The sequence below is a fragment of the Trichoderma citrinoviride genome (genome assembly GCF_003025115.1).
Source record: "Trichoderma citrinoviride strain TUCIM 6016 unplaced genomic scaffold BBK36scaffold_2, whole genome shotgun sequence".
NCBI classification, from domain to species: Eukaryota; Fungi; Ascomycota; class Sordariomycetes; order Hypocreales; family Hypocreaceae; genus Trichoderma; species Trichoderma citrinoviride.
Window position 1 is genome coordinate 2761312 of NW_020194710.1, and position 16652 is coordinate 2777963.

At 56.1% G+C, this 16652-nt stretch overlaps 5 protein-coding genes across 5 annotated transcripts; 3 read left to right on the forward strand and 2 right to left on the reverse strand.

Annotated features, from left to right (window-relative positions):
- Positions 1–12: 12 nt before the first annotated feature.
- BBK36DRAFT_1134435 (phosphoribosylamine--glycine ligase) lies at positions 13–2701 on the reverse strand. Its single transcript, XM_024892307.1, is given in 2 exon segments — positions 13–2426; positions 2444–2701. The coding sequence occupies 1 exon segment, from the start codon at positions 2398–2400 to the stop codon at positions 46–48; it is 2355 nt and encodes a 784-aa protein (XP_024753396.1). The 5' UTR covers positions 2401–2426; positions 2444–2701; the 3' UTR covers positions 13–45.
- BBK36DRAFT_1156625 (hypothetical protein) lies at positions 2621–3829 on the forward strand (the record flags this gene model as incomplete). The annotated part of the gene is made up of 3 exons (XM_024893943.1): positions 2621–2682; positions 3024–3288; positions 3674–3829. 3 exons carry the CDS (start codon positions 2621–2623, stop codon positions 3827–3829), a joined length of 483 nt encoding a protein of 160 aa, XP_024753397.1.
- Positions 3830–5182: 1353 nt separating this feature from the next.
- On the forward strand, positions 5183–6586 carry BBK36DRAFT_1189476 (hypothetical protein; the record flags this gene model as incomplete). The annotated part of the gene is made up of 2 exons (XM_024896624.1): positions 5183–6303; positions 6379–6586. The coding sequence occupies 2 exons, from the start codon at positions 5183–5185 to the stop codon at positions 6584–6586; spliced, it is 1329 nt and encodes a 442-aa protein (XP_024753398.1).
- Positions 6587–7147: 561 nt separating this feature from the next.
- Positions 7148–8732, reverse strand: BBK36DRAFT_1109471 (hypothetical protein; the record flags this gene model as incomplete). The annotated part of the gene is made up of 2 exons (XM_024889479.1): positions 7148–8308; positions 8394–8732. 2 exons carry the CDS (start codon positions 8730–8732, stop codon positions 7148–7150), a joined length of 1500 nt encoding a protein of 499 aa, XP_024753399.1.
- Positions 8733–12248: 3516 nt separating this feature from the next.
- Positions 12249–15722, forward strand: BBK36DRAFT_152169 (hypothetical protein; the record flags this gene model as incomplete). Its single annotated transcript, XM_024897598.1, has 1 exon — positions 12249–15722. One exon carries the CDS (start codon positions 12249–12251, stop codon positions 15720–15722), a length of 3474 nt encoding a protein of 1157 aa, XP_024753400.1.
- Positions 15723–16652: the final 930 nt, after the last annotated feature.

The following is a 16652-nucleotide window of genomic DNA, read 5'->3' on the forward strand; positions in this document are numbered from 1 at the left end:
CTAAACCTCTTTGCAAGTCCCCAGACCCCCCTGGATCACCACCCCTCATGCCCAGGACTCCAGATTCTCAACAACGCAGCCGGGCTGGCCAGCTTGTCTACGGACCAGCTTACCAATAGTGTAAACACGCTCATCACCGCTGCGCAGAGCCGAAACAACAGCCTCCACCTGGCTGGCCTCCACGGCCACCACCATGCCGATACCAGCGTTGAAGGTACGGCACATCTCTGCGGGAGCCACGTTGCCCGCCTTCTTGAGCCATTGGAAAACAGGAGGCATCTCCCAAGTGCCGAAGGCAATCTCTGCCGCCAGCGAGTCGGGGAGCATGCGGGGCACGTTCTCGAGCAGCCCGCCTCCCGTGATGTGTGCGAGACCCTTGATGTTGCCGAGGACCGGCAGCAGGCTCTTGACGTAGATCTTGGTGGGCGTCAGGAGGGACTCGCCCACGGTCTTGGAAGCATCCCAGGGCGCAGGGGATGAGTAGTCCAAGCCGGCGGCTTGCACGATCCTGCGGACAAGAGAGAAGCCGTTGGAGTGGACGCCGTTGGATCCGAGACCCAGGAGAACGTCGCCCTCGGCCATGGCATCCTTCCGGGGAAGCATGCCGTCGCTGGTGACGGCGCCGACGGCACAGCCGGCGGCGTCGTAGTCCTCGTCCTTGTACATGCCGGGCATTTCGGCCGTCTCGCCGCCAACCAGGGCGCAACCGGCCTGAATACAGCCAGCAGCAACGCCCTCCACAAAGTCTGCGGCGGCAGCGAGATCCAGCTTGCTGCAGCCATAGTAGTCGAGGAACATCAGGGGAGTGGCGCCTTGAACGACCAGGTCGTTGACGTTCATGGCCACGAGATCGATGCCCACGGTGTCGTGCTTCTTCATCGCCTGCGCAATCATCAGCTTGGTGCCGACACCGTCAATGGCACCGACCAGGATGGGCGCATTCGGATATCCGCACTGCGAGAGATCGACCTCGCCGCCGAAACCGCCAATCTCGGCACTGGCGCCGGCCCTCTTCGTGCTGGCAACGGCCTTCTTGATCTTCTCCACAAAGTCGTTGCCGGCCTGGATGTCGACGCCGGCCTGGGCGTAGGTCATGGACACCTTGCTCGCGTCTCTGAAAGCGCGGTGGGCAATGTCCTTGCGGTAGAACTTGCCCTCGAAATCAATGACGTTGGAAGCCAAAGCGGCATAGGAGGCATCCACAGCCGCTCTCAGCGACTCGCCAACAGAGTTGATGGCGATCACACGGCCGCCAGACGTCTTGAGCTGACCCCCTTCGAGCTTCGTGCCGGCGTGGAAGATGGTGCTTCCCGCTGGAGGTGTCTGAACAGTCATGGGAGTGCCCTTGGCATACGAGCCAGGATAGCCGCCGGCAGCAAGGACGACAGTAGCACTGAACTTCTTCTCGACGGACAGGTGGCAGTTGTCCAGGTAGCCGCCCGTGCAGGCCAGCATAATCTCGGCCAAGTCGGTGTCAGCGGAGAGCAGAGGGAGAACCGTCTGAGTTTCGGGGTCGCCGAATCGCACATTGTACTCGAGGACTTTGGGGCCGTTGGGGGTGATCATGAGACCGGTGAACAAGACACCGCGGAAAGGCTGCTTCTCCTTTCGCATTCCCGAGATGGTAGGCTCCAGGATGTCTCTGTCAATCTGCTGGACGAGCTCGGGGGTCGCAATGTTTGTAGGGGCATAGCAGCCCATGCCGCCCGTGTTGGGACCCTGGTCGCCGTCGAATATCCGCTTGTGGTCCTGGGCCAGAGGAAGGGATCGGATGGAGTAGCCGTCGCAAAAGGTGAGGACGCTGAGCTCGTCGCCCTGGAGAAATTCCTCAATGACGACCTCGTCGCCAGCATCGCCGAAAGCCTTGTCCACCATGATCTCCTTGAGCGCATCCTTGGCCTCCTGCTTGGTCTGCGGGATGATGACACCCTTGCCAGCAGCCAGACCGGTAGCCTTGATGACGACATCGTGGTTGACGCCGTCAACATAGGCAACCGCCTTGTTGTAGTCGGAAAAGTTCTCGTAGGCGGCCGTGGGGATGTTGTATTTCTTCATGAAGTCCTTGGAGTACGTCTTGCTGCCTTCCAGACGAGCAGCCTCCTTGGAGGGACCGAAGCAAGGGATGCCAGCCTTGCGAAAGAAGCCCTCGACGCCATCAACCAGAGGCGCCTCGGGGCCGGGCACAGCCAGGTTGACGCCGTTGGACTGCGCAAACTGGACGAGGGCAGGGAAGTCGTCGGCCGAGACGGAGGAGACGTTGGTGGTCTTGGGGCACGTCGCCGTGCCGCCGTTTCCAGGGACCGCGAAGATGGCCTCGACGCGAGGAGACTGGCTCAGCTTCCAGGCCAGCGCATGCTCGCGGCCACCGTTGCCGATGAGGAGGATCCGAAGGTCGGCCATTGTTGGATGGATGTGACGGGCTGTTGGTGGAATCTCCAAAGTATTCCCAGATCCAGTCTCTCTCTTCGGGCGAGAGATGAGAGCAATGGTCCGTCCAGCACCTGGAGAGGCCAATGCCAGAAAGTCACTCGAAGGAAGAGATTTCAAGCTGCTCGTCGCCTCTATTTTTTCCCTCTAAGAGTATCCCTGCTATCAGAAGCCACCAATAGGGCTGTCGATCATGTTTGAGCAGCTCAGTTTTTCTCTCGAACTTTTAGGTGGGGTGAAGGCGGGGCAGTGGCAGTAGGAGAAGCGATAGCGCTACGATAACGGCTTGTCGGCGCCCGCTGGTACCTGTACGAAGCCGTGCCCACTTCTGCGTGTGTTTCAATGTCTCACAGGGCCCGCTCCTTGCAGCTCAGCTGTAACGGTACCTCTCCGAGACCCTGCTGGCCGCTTATCAGTCAGAGATTTTTTCTTTCGCGGGGTCCTGCCAACAGCAATTCTGCCCCTCTGTGGCCGACCGGAGGCAGTTGAGGCGCTGCTTAATGTTAAAGAGTCAGGGCTCCACCACCGGGGGGGAGTGCAATGGACGGACGGAGCTTCATCTGAACTCTTGCTCGTCTTCTCATCTAATTCGACAGGGTGCTCTACAAGCAGGACGTTGTGGGAAGCACTGCCTTTGCCCGGCCAAACGCAAAGGCTGGTATCATCACCCAGGAGGAGTTTGAGAAGCTCGAGCAGGGCCTGCATGAGATCGAAAAGGAGTGGGAGGCTGGCACTTTCACCATCGTCTCTGGAGCTGATGAGGACATCTTCACTGCCAACGAGCGCCAATTCGACGAGATTATTTGCATAAACATTGCTGGCAAGCTTCACACCGGCCGCAGCCGCAATGAACATGTGTCTGTGACATGCGGATGTGGCTCCGCGACGAGCTCCAATAGATCGAGTAGCACTTCATCAACTTTCTCAACGTCATCGTAGCTTGTGCTGAGCAGGAGATTGGCTATCTCATGCTTGGATACAAACACCTTCAGCGAGCACAGCCTATCCGATGGAGCCATTGGATGCTCTCGTACGGGTTCGCCTTTGCCAATGACCTTGAGAGGCTCAGGGAATTCGCTAGGCTGCGGTGCCCTCGCCGGAAACCCCTTTGAGATCGACCGCGACAATGGTCACCCAGGAGCTTGGCTTTGACGGCCTGATCTGGGAACTCCATGGCTGGCGCCTCGGACCGTGACTTTGTCTCGGAGACGCTGCAGTGGGGTGCCATGTGGCCAAGTCGCAGTAGACGGGCATGCCCATGAACGAGCTGTCGTTTGAGCAGCTCAAGGCCACTGACAGCCGCTTCGAGGAGGACATTGCCGAGGCGTTTGTGTTTGAGACGAGCGTGGAGGGGTGGTCGGCGGCCGAGAGCGGCACGAGCAAGTCGTCGGTGCTGGAGTAGATATAGGTCATCAAGGCAGCGATTGGTGGACAAGTTCGAGGCTGGGAATATGCTTGTTGTAAGGATACAAGAGCAAACGAAATCATAAATTATACTCTGCGCAGGATATCGGCATGGATGAACAATAACAAGACGTGTACATACTCTATATGCGCTCAACTACTTCTGCCTCGGTTCGGTGATTTCCTCCATGTTGTCGAGTGCAGATCCTGTGTATGTCATACTGACCCATCCCGACTCTGGGCATCTGCTGATCGAAGTCGGGCTGCTACTCTAGTTACATGTAGTATGTATGCATTAATTACTACTTATAGACGGAGTATGCCAGGGCTGGCTATTGCATGCATGGCAATATCGCCCCTCTCCAGCTCGCAGCTAAACAATGAAATCATCGGAGACAAAAGGCAGCTGACCTGCATGAGCAGCACGCGACAAGTCGGCAAGGCGTTTCTTTGTTCTTAACCTTATTTCTTCAGCCCGTAAGGCGAAACCCCAGCCAATGAGCCCCGTGATCCCCCGGAGTTGTCTTTTGAGTTGGCCTGTACAAGTAGTCGAGGTCGTGTTTTGGTTCCGTTACTGCAAAGGTTTCATCGTCTTTGATCCCAGTTCCAGGTTCAGCTACCCCACCCTCACGGCCCTCCAAAGTCGATGATGGCTCGCTTGGGTCATATGAAAGCACCGCAAATCGCTAACAAATTCAGGTCAAGGGGGGGAGGCGATGCATTTTCATCGTTGGATTACCGGTTTGGCTCACTATGACTCCATCTGCTCATGCACTCTCGCGTCTTCTAGGGCTGGAAAAGCCGTCGGAGTTGTGTGTTGCTGACGGCGGATGACGCTCCTATTGGCGGCCGGCCCCCTCTCTTGTCTTCTTCTCTTTTCAGCTTCATGGAACAAGGCAACCCTGCTTGCATGTGAAGACTGTTCCATGCCTGTTTAGAATCTTATAAGGTGGGAACCCCTGGACTTACAGATTTCTTTTCTTGGATTCTCTCCAAGTCTTACCTGTCGCTGAACCTTGTACCACATCTTCTTCGCATCTGACATTCGTGCCACGAGGCTCACATCGTGTACCTGCTGACACAAGCGCCTTCGCCTCAACAACACCAGCAGTCTGAATATAGCAATCCATCTTTAACCGTCGCCCATCAACAAGCCTCGCCCCAATCTAAGTCACCCGCCCTTCCTCAACAGCAACAAGTCTGGATACAGCCATCTCAGCCCGTCACCGATCAACAGACTCCCCGAAAGCACTCAACGCCCCCCCAATCGAGTCACCCGCCTCACCTGTCGTCCACCAAATACGTGTAAATAAGTTGCCTGTCTCTCCCCCGGCACAGCAAGTTTCTCAAAATGGACAACAACAACAACAAAGACCAAGTTTTGGACTTTATCCCCTCCGAGGTGGCCAAAGAGATGCAGCTGCGGACCAGGAAGCACGCCAAGTTCGACGAGATCGAGAAGAAGCTGCCCGACCCGCGGGCGTCGGTGCCGTATGGCTTCTCCATCAGCAACGTCCTCAACGAGATGAGCATTCGGGTGCCCTTTTCCAAGGCCATTGCCAAGGGCGACATTGTTTGGCTCTTTGATAACACGGCGTACAAGCAACAGCAGCAATCCCCATCAGCATCATCTTCATCATCATCATCGTCAGCTCAAGGTGACCACGACAACAACAACAACAACAACACCCCATGGCAAGCAGAGTTCATCATGGCCGTCTTCGAAGACGAGCCAAAATGCAAAGTCACCGACATCGTCGCCGGCATCGCGAGCATCCTCGGCCTGGCGGACGAAGCGGAGGAGCTCAAGACGATCGAGCAGCGGCTGCTGCCGTTCCTGTGGGACATTCGCGCGGGCCGGGCGGCGACGGTGTCGCAGCAAGGGGGCTCGGAGCTGAAGCTGGGGCCGAGCGGGCTCAATGGCATTTCGACCAACGTGCTGCCGCTGGTGCACGATGCCGAGAAGGCGTCGCATCATACGAAGAAGGCGACGTGCGACGTCGAGGGCGTGGGGGGCGTCCTGAGCATGGAGACGCATTTTGCCGGCCCTGAAGGATGGGGCATCATATCAGACATTGACGACACCATCAAGATCACCACGACAAGCGACCCCGTCGGCATCCTCAAGGAAACGTTCATCAACCAGCCCCGCCCCGTCCCGGGCATGCCCGAGCTCTACGCGGGCATAAAGTCCCTCCTCCCGCGCGACACGCCCTGGTTCTACCTGTCCGCCTCGCCGTACAACCTGTACCCCTTCCTCAAGGGCTTCCGCGACGAGCACTTCCCGCAGGGCACCTTCATCCTGCGGGACTCGAGCTGGAAGACCATCACGGGCTTGCTCTCCTCGCTGACGATGGGCACGGAGGAGTACAAGGTGGATCGGATGAAGAAGGTGCACGGGTGGCTGCCCAGGAGGAAGCTGATTGTCTTTGGGGACTCGACGCAGTCTGATCCCGAGGCCTATGGCGAGATGTAAGTCGTCGCTTGGTCACAGACTGAACAAAACTTGTATGAACAAGGTTAACGTTAACGTGCTCTTTCTCACAGTTACCGAATGTTCCCGGGCTGGATCCGAATGATCTTCATCCGCAAGGACACCGACTCGGCCGCCATTGGGCTCGCGGAGAAGAACGAGCCGCAGCGCTTCGAGAAGGCGTTTACCGGCATTCCCCGGGATGCCTGGCACGTCTTTGAGGATCCGGACGAGTGTCTGGACTTGGTCAAGAATGTGATCCAGAAGCACTCTTCAAGTTGAAGTGCTTTTGTCACGTCTCGCGCTTCTCTCATACTACTGGGTAGTCATGCGCTCTTCATTTTCTTTTTGGTATTAACGGCGCTTTGGATCACAATGTCACTGTACACGTAGCGTAAAGGGGGGATTTCTGTTTCGATTTAGAGAGACCAAAGTAAGTGGCTCTCAGCCCATGGCCGCCCTGCGACTTTTTTTTTTTTTTCGTATTATTCAATGTATCTCAGCGGGTAATAGACTCATGTACACTATGCATAACACTGAGAAGTGGTCTTTTCTCGTCTCAAAGCGCCTCGTATCCAAGGCTCAACAGAGATATCCCATTCATGACCAATCCAGACAGCCGTACAGACAATGCCCAGCCATATATGTTCCCCCCACTCCTCTGTGTATCTACATCCGAGATTCTTGAAAATTAAAGCCAGATATAAACGCCTTTCGCCGGTCCCTCTGCTGAAAACATGCCCGCCAAAACTATGATATCGTGCTTTCCAAACGACGCTCCGCTGCGTTGTTGTTGTTGTTGTGCGCAAGTCTCCCATCTGCCCGTACATCAACCAAAAGCCTTTATGAAACAAACAGTGTCTCGCGAATTTGATCAGAGGTCCTCTTCGCCAGCTCCTCCTTGGCACGCTCTCCAAAGGTAAACTGGTCGTAGAATAGGTGGTCGTTCGGGACCTCGCATTCTTGGCCGCCATTGGCATAAGCCTTGCCGATGCCAACAACCGCTCGATTACCGGCGGTACAGGGCGTCCAGACGTCAAAGAACCGCATCGCATCGTCTGCAGGCCTGGTGCCTCGGCCTCTGCTGTCTCTCAGGCCAGACCTCTGCATCTCTTCTTCCGTCATGGCATCCAAGACATTGCTGACCAGCGTGGACTGTAGCCCCAGGCGCCGTGGGTAGGGCGCATAAATGACATCTTCCTTGGTAGCGTCGTTATTGTCCTTTGCCTTGGGCCGAAGCGATTCCGGGAGATACTGCAGCAGAGAAGACATTGTCGGAACCGTCGAGGCCGTGTCGATGCCCTCGTTTTCGATGCCCTCAGGCTTGGAGTCGCCCTTCCTCCTCCAGTCCTCCAGCTGTTTGGAGACGATCGAGTTCCACTTCTGCGTGAGGTATGCAGCGTTTCGCAGATGGACGCCCCTCGATTGCGGCGCAGACGGATCCGGGCGGTTCTGCCAGCCCGGGGCGAGGGTGATGTCGAAGAGCTGCGGGATCACGACGCGGAAGCTCTCCAACTTGCGCTCGTCCACGTCGTTGTCGGGGTTGGTGAGAGCCTGGACCTGCGCCTGGGTAACGTTGGACCAGAAGTCGGAAAAGGCGGGCGACTTTGGGTTCAGCGATTTCCGGTAGAGCAGTTCGATTTGGGTAAACATGTTCGTGATCGACTCCTCGATGAGTCTTTCGCCAGTTTCTCGCGGCAGTGAGGCAAGGTTCCAAGTCTCCCATGTGCCAAAGGTAAATACCCATAGCGTCTCCCGAGGCGGCACCTTAGGGGGGGACATTGTCAGGAACTCTTGCACCTGCGCCTCCAGGTCGGGCGTTTTTGACGGCACCGGGTACTGCTCCGGGATGTAGAAGTTGTCGAGGGCTGGCTTCTCGGTAAGGTTCGCCTGCTCGTTGAACATTTCTAGGGCGCGTATCTCCGTGCCGTAGAGGCTGTTGGAGGTGAGGCCGGGCTGCGATTCGACCGGGGGAACAAAGGACAGAACGGAGCGGCAGTTGAGCTTACACGGAGAACGGTCCATTAGCATTTCGAGTCGACATATATTGACAGCACAAGCGAGCTGCCTGCTTTGGTCCCGTTCTTACCTGTCTGCAGAGGTGTTCCGGCCATGATTGCCGAGTATGCTTCGCATCAGGCGCGCTCCCCAGCAAGTCCTGCGAGCCGAAGACGACGATTCGAAGGTCGCCCGTGGCAGACGGGTCAGGCGCGGACCAGGTGAGCATCTGCTGGTAGCGGTCGTCGAGCTGCAGCGGGACGAAGTAGAAGAGCATGAGCAGGACAAAGGCCACGGCGGAGATCTGCAGTATGGATCGCGGACCGCCCCGCCACATGCGATGCGAGCAGACGAGGAGGAATGCCTTTGCCCGGTGAGTCCATTTCGACGGCCCGTCGCCCGAGAGCTGGTCCTTGGCGAAGCCGCTCATGGTGAAGCGACGGCGGGGGAGGTTCTTCTTCTAGGGGTCCAGGGAGAAGGAGAGGAAGAGGGACAAAGGGAAAAAAAGAGATGGCCGCTTCAGTGCGCAGGCATGAGACGGGATGGATATAACAAGGCGTTGGCTCCAGGCCTCGGGCGTGTATCGTAGTATTAAAGCAATCTGAACTTGTAGTATGGAGAGCCAGGGGGGATCTGCATGGGGTCGTTGAGCAGCGCTAGACGGACCCCTAAAGGTGATCGATCAACCAGGGGTGCGGAAGAGGGAGGGGGGGGCGATGTTGATATAGGTAGCGATTATGTAGGGCAAAGAATGAATACAGGTATTATGTGATGGTGGAAGTAGGTAATATGAGTGCGAGAGGGAGAAAGAGAGAGATCATGTCGTGTCGAGGCGGCGGGATAGGAAACAACAGGTCGTGGCGTAGCACAGCTTACACGTCCTTTCATTGGAGTCGGTTCCTTAGGGGCAGAGACTAGCAGTAATTGACGGACTGACAACCCCCGTAATCATGCACTGGGCTTTGCCAAGTACGGAGTGCGAGCACGCGAGCAAGACTATGTTGCCCGGGTATTACTGGACAAGGTCTGGTCACCAAATGATGACCCTTGCCACTCTGAAGTCTGAAGTCTGAAGCCAAGCAACTGGCCAGCAAGGTGGTACGCAAGTCAGTACGTAAGTCGTCAATACTGCAAGGTACCTTGTTGCTTCTCCTGACAGTTCAGTTGACTTTGCCTGGGGAGGGGAGCATTGAATACCTCAGCAGCAACACTCGAGATAGAAATCTGTATAATTTACAACTAATCATTTGAATCCTCCGCATGACTGCCACACCGTTACTTTGCGCATTTGGGCTCCATGTGACCGGCAGCTAGAGCGCCTGAAACGCAGTTTGGGGGCTTCGTCGTTGCCGCATTGCCGCGGTTGGCCTTTTGCACGATGCCGCAATACAGGCCAGTGCATCCTTTTCTTCGGGAGTGGTGGAGACGCGGCCGCTGCGGGAGCATTTTCACGAGATGCCGTTGAGTTGTCAAGGCTATTTGCGAGTTACAGCTCCTAACGCAGATGCTTCTGTAGGTAATAGTAGCCAAGCACGCTCAACAACCTACATATCGTCAGTCCTTGGTCAACTAACGACATGGCCCACCTCGTGTGCTTGAGCTAAAATGCAGAGTCACGAAACGAGGCCGAAACGAGCAGCCAAGCGCAAATCCGGAGTAAAGCTGCATGGAGTACGGAGCAGAAACGAAGGAAATACGGGCTCTGCGCCTTGGCCTACGTGTGAGATGATCTAATAAGTTGCACGATTGGACGCTTGAACGAATGAAAACGAGCTGCATTGGGGACTCTCGTGCGATGCATCACACCCGCTTGCATGTCCTTGTACCTGTCCTCATTACCTTACTTGGTCCAACTCCATCTAGAAAAGGGGGCGCGCGACGGAATCTCGCATGTTGGGAGCGCCAATGCTGGACGCGCCCCCCTGGTAAAGGTTTACAGGACTCATCATGGGTTGGTCAAGCCATCGAAAGCCTCATCTGGCGTTGCTCCCGCAATAACGCGGTTGCGTGGAAGGGGGAGCGCTAGTATGTAGAATCAACAAGATGGAAGAGTTGTGCCTCAGCCTGCAGAATGGCGTCGATCAAACCACCAACTTGGAAGTTGCCACGCCCTGTGGAGGACGTCGGGTAATTTTCATCGTTCTGTCAGCGTCAGCGCATCTGGCTAAATGCACAACAAAAGTACCAGCAAAGGTCGACGAGTCGACTGCCTTGATACCGCGCTTCTGCATCGAGATCCTTGTAGCTGTGGCAGCGTATTGCTTCTTGGCTTCCTCCTTTCAAACCATCAGTGCCCGCAGTTCCAGCCATTGCAAGCAGGAAAACAGCTTATTCTCTCTGCACGTCTCTCGGTACATCGCCCTTCCAAGTCCTCGACCAACTCGCTCTGATGCCGAAATCTAGAATTGGTCTGTCGGTAGTGTCTGCCGGTGAGGCGGAGCCGGTCAGCCATCAGCCATGACCAGGCGCCAGTTGCCGAACCCGGCCCGGGTTGCAAGCACATACATACACGCACTCAGGAATGAGACGGCAGTTCCTGTATTACATACTACGAGTACTACATACGTAGTACTGCTATCTTCATCTCTGCCCTTCAAAAGGGATCGCACCGCTTTGTTGATCAGTCGTTCAGAAGTAGGCAGCTGGCAATGAGGCAGGACAACAGTTGAGATGGCATTCCAATCCAGCCATCACTACGCGGATCGTTGGGAGGAAGTGCCATGGCATGCAAATGACTTGCAGAATTCATCGACTCAAGGAAAACACATCGACGACAACCATTCACGGTAGAGTAGATGCTCATTTTGAGTTGTCCATCACAATGTAAGCGCCGGCCACGTTGGACAAGCCGTCCGTCTTGAGCCTACAGCCTTAACCGTCGCCCGTCTTCCAGCCACCTTCGGAGACTCCCCCTTTGGGAAGCCATCAAGGCGACTAGAATACCTTAGTATTATCCGCTCTTCTATTTTCAGTCTCTTCAGCAAACGCCTGATGCATTGCCTAGGCAACTAGCAATAAGACACCAGGACATGTCCATCTCCCCTCCCTCACATCGACGTGCTGCATTCAATCAATCCGGTTCAGCCTCCTGGGATGAAAACAACCAGGAATCGCTGCTGACCTCATCCTCCCTGCATCTCGGCTCCCCCGTAGTCTCAAGAGTGCAGCGCACGTGGCTGGACCGGCCGCTGCTAACTGTATGAACTGCCCTGCCTACCCAGCACAGGATAATCACCCATGATGGACATGGTTTTAGGATAATAAAAACAAGCCCTGAGCAGCAGCCTGAGCTGCCTTGGAATCTTCCATTCCACAAGGTCCATACTAAAGGATCTGCTGTATCTGTACTTGGTGTCCAGGCAGCGGCTCACTGTGACGGGCCTTCCTCCGACGGTATTCGATACATGCCAAGTGCCGGCCCGCTCCTCTCATTGGTCGTGCCTCGCTTCAGTTTTGTTAGCACCCGTCCTGCCCGGATTCTGCACCAGTGTCTTTGTATCCATGGGGACCGCCCGTTTGTCGATCGCGCCCAGAACGTCACACACACAGCGAGACTCCAGCTTCTTCCGCGCTGAATCCCGTCTAAACCGCGGATTTTTTTGCGCCGGCTTCGTTAGAGAGCGTCCACCGAGCAGCAGCCGAGCTTGACCAGGCACACAAGGAGAGCGGAACCTGAACCAAGAGCACGCACTGCTCCAGCCCGCGCGACACGACTTCTGCAGCTCGACGCAATCGCCCTCAGTGGCTGCCCGCAGACCCCTCGCGGCCCCGAAATCCACGTCGAAATCGAGGTCAACAGCAAGAGGCGAGCCCGACAATGCACAGGAGCCGGCGCCGCGAGCTATGATCGCGCCCGCATTGCGTCCATCCTCCGAGTCTAGGCCTCACCGCGCCCCTCGGACGTCTTGTGCAACCTTCGACCGCCGTCTCTGACACACGGCACGACATGCTCTCCCACCTGCGATTCCACCGGCGGGGGCCCTCAAACCCTTCCTCGCCCGCTCCCGATCAGTCTTCGCCCTCGTCTCTGCAGAGCCACCAGCAGTCGCCCCTCAACCCCGACTCGGCGTCTCCCCTCGATGTCCAGCAGCCGTCGCCCGCGTCCGCCTCCTTGCCGCCGACCTTGCCGCCGATAGCCCGCGTGACGTCAAGCGACCTCGACTTGGACCCTCTCGGCCTTGGAGACAAGCAAGATGTCGACAAACAGTCGCCGCCGCAGCCGCAGCAGCAGCCGCAGCCTGTCAGCCGGCCTGCGCAGCCTCAAAGGTCGGGATACAGCGCCGGCTCCAGCTTCATTGGCGGAGTTGCCCTCCGCAACTACCAGCGGAATGCGCAAGCACAGCAAGTCGACGGCGATGGTCAAACTTCCCCCAAAAAGGCCGACCCGCCGTCGAGGCCATCGCCGCAGACGTCGAGCAGCTCCAAGGGGATCGCTTCGCTGAGCATTAACAACCTCGCCGGCTCCTCATCATCGAGTCAGCGGCATTCTGGATCTCGCCCGCCGGGCGAATCCCTGCCCTCGAGTAGTGTATTGAATATTGAGCCTCTCAAGGGCAAGAAAGGGCTGCCCTTTCTCAAGAACCCAATGTCAACGCTGCTGTTGAGGAGGAAGAACCATCAAAGCCTATCAAGTGACCTACCTCTGCCCCTAGGCGGCCGTCTTGACGAGCCTACATATGATCCCCGCATCAAGGGCACCAGGGTTCACGACTTTAGTGCGCCGAGACGGCGGACGAATGCCCCCGCGACTGATACTGTCGCTATCCGCTCAGCTTCTCTGGCCAATATCGCCCTGGAGTCGGGCGTTGGTCCTCTTGACGGGGCCGAGAACCGAGGCTCAGTAGCGTTGGTGGACGGACAGCTACAACGCCGCATGATGAGCAGTGCGTCGGATCCCGCTCGTCCAGAATCAGGGAGCACCAACTCGCACACCATTGCCCAATCATCCAGCGTTTCTTCCGTCAGAACGGGGTCTTCCACCGCAGAGCAAGCCTTCCCGCTGGAAGAAAATGTCGTTCGTGAACTCACCATGAAGAACAATGACCCAGCTCTGCAAGCAGCCCCTTCGGCAGCCTCTTCGGCTATCGCCCAGGACGTGGCTATCCCAGCCAGGGATACCGGCTCCATACACATCACCCGGTCAAGAAACGTTTCTCTGTCGTCCATTCCAAGGCACATGAAGAGCACCTCCTCGCGTTTCAGCTTCGACATGATTGGGGCTGCCAAGCAGGAAAAGCTGCTGGAAGAGCGCCACAGACAGCGGGAGCTGGACAAAAAGGCCGCAGAAGGCGAGCCAAGGGACTCCCGCTTTGACGAATTTGACGAGGATTCCTTTGATTACGACGCCATGATGGATGATGACGGGTTAGAAGAGAAGATTCCGGGAATAAACGCCGATTATGAGGAGGAGGATATACCCTATCTCGACGGCGGTTATGATGAGCAAGAGGCCCAGTACATTGAGGATGACATCGATCCGGACGACGACCAAGAAAACTTTGCTGGCTTTACATTCCAGCGGTCCAATGCGACCTCGTCTCTGACGAGTCCTCAAAGCCTGGGCGTGTTTCCAACTCCCCGAGACACTGAGGGCGAGGTCATTGGCTGTGCTATGACCAAGGACTCTCCCGGGCTTTCATTACCGCCCTCAACACCGGCGCCGCCAAGTCAGGGGGCCGATGCCGAAGGGTCTGGCCTCGGCATTCACGGGGTGGATGCTGTTTCGGACTCTCTTCAAACACTGAACCTGGAGGCAGGTCCCGTACCACCCGCTGCAGCTGCGCCACTGCCAGAACCCGTGCGTCGTAAGATGAGTTATGACGATCTATATTTTGACGAAGGCATGGCCGGTTTTGGAGGCGTGTTTGCGGAAGATCTGGCTGCAGGCCCTCCAGACGATGGGGAGCCTTTTGATGAATCAATATTCGACAACGACGATACGGATCGGTTCGGCCGACCTTTTCCTGGAGCTTTTGCGGCCGCCAAATTAGCGCTGAAAGAGAAAGTCAAGCAAGAGGACGTCCCGCAGGAAAGGGACGAGGAAGAGCCCATAGTGGACTCGCAGCAACAGTCAGAACAGCAGGACTTTGCTCAGGCAGAGACGCAGGCCTCTACGAGCATCAGCCCAGAGCACGCAGACGGGAACGATGACAACCAAAGTCCAGACGATTTACCCCCGTTGTCTGAGACCACTATTGTTGCTCCTCAGCCAACGGCTTACAGCGCAAATCCCATCGCTGCCTATCAAGCTGCCTTGGCCGCGGCTGCCCAGAAAGCGGCGGCATCCGGCGAGTTTGAACGCTCATTGGCACAGTCTCCCACCGACGCCGACAACAATGGCCTGCCTCACTATGCGTACGACGACTATGGCTATTCTTACGACGACATGGACGATTTCGAGATGGACGACGACGCCATCATCGCAGAGGCCAATGCTAGCGCTCTAGCCAACGATTACGATGGGTGGTACGGACAGGAGTTTGGTTTCTACGCTGCCCCCGTCAATAACTACGGCTCCCACAACGCGAGCTCCGGCTCGGAAGACAACGCATACGTCGCTGGAGGGTTCTTTGGTCCCAAAGGCGCAAGCAATATCAACCGCAGCAAAAGTGGGCGCGTGGTCTCGAGAGAACCCAACTTGACACCCATCACCGAGCGATCAGAGTACTCTAATAGAAACTCCCTCATGAGCCTTGGAATGCCGCCCATCAGCGGCACGCCCGTCGTGCAGAGCCCCGGACTGGCTCAGCTGGCCATGATGGCAGATCGAGGTGACGAGCAGATGAACCTAACGGCTCTCCTCCGGCTGCGATCAAAGGCGTGGGGAGGTTCTCAAGCCAGCCTGGCTTCAAGTAAAGACGGCTCCCCCAGGTCCGAAAGAGGGGACGTCCCCGGGTCGCCTCGAGGGCCTGGCTTTCCGGCCGGCTTCCCCTCCTCGATCGGCCACACGCGGAAGAATTCGGCCTTTTCCGTTGTGAGCCGCGATTCGGAATCTGGCAGTGCTCCTGCCAGTCCTACGCTGACAATGCCTACATCGGCCCTCGCCTTCAGCTCGTCAGCTCAGCCCGATTATGTGAATCCAGACACAGACGTGGCATCAGCCTGGGCGGCGGTCTCGGCATCCCCGGTCCAAATGGGCTCAAACATGCTACAAGAAGGCATTTCCCCGCTCAGCGATGCGCGTTGTCCGCCTGCTTTCGCAGCTCCTGGTGCACACCCGCATGCCATGAGTAGCAGCCAAACCGCCACAAGCCTGGAGAAGGGCCACCAGCGACAGAAGGGATCGACCGATAGTATATCCTATATGATGGAGGAGGAGGAGAGCGGCGAAACACGATGGATCTTGGAGCGCCGGCGAACGGGGGAGTTTGGAGAAGTCGAGATTCTGGAGCGGGAAGTCGTTGAAGGCGGGCGTATATAGGAGTATGTCGATTCAGCGGCCGGACCGAGCGTCGCCTCTGGGCTCGACTCGCATGATGATGATGATGGCAACGAAAGCGACTGAAAATAATGGGCCGTGTGAGCGAGAATGGCGCAATACCCTTTGCAATTTTATCGATGAGCGGGTTTGGATGAAATTGCATGATAGGCATGATCTTGAGGCGATTTCAGGAGGCAATACCTATCTACGTTTGAGTACTAGTTGGATGTATATACAAGGAACATTTTTCTGTGTCGGAACGGTTTGGATCTGAGGAGTAGAATGGTGTCTTCAGGGTGGTTCTTTAAAAAGAAAGTCGAAGCGTCGACAGCGTATAGACGTGTGTTTTTGACGGGAATATTGCTTGCCAGACGGGGCATTGTTGTTGACGGGAAATATCTAGATTTGATGTCACGGGGTGATGGAAGGGCTGCGGATTGAGAATGACTTGTTCTGCGATTCATCACCATTTTTTCTATCTAAATGAAGGTTTTTACAATGATGCTTGGTATGTTTGATTTGTGAGGGCTGCATTGCATGCTTTTGGATCTCGGGATACTCCTTTATAGGTACCGGGCTGTGTGGTAGATTCATGTGGCTTGGGGTACATTTTGCTCCTTGGACGAGGGAAAATGAGCTACTACCTACTGCTATGGTATACTACTGTATATATTTGCAGTAGAGTGATGACTGGATGAGACATTCCGATGTGGAAAGTGGAAAGGCAACTAAACAATTTCGTATAACATCACCTTTCGGTATGGGGCAGTTTACATAGTTGTCGTTGAAGTGAGAGTTGAAACCTACCTAACGGACATGAGGTTGCGTACGTACTTATCAAGGGGGTCTTGCCCTCTTCTCTTCCATTTGGATAAAAGATGGCTTATATAGAGTAAAGAGCGAAGATTGCCTTTTGGCGTGCGCAAAAAA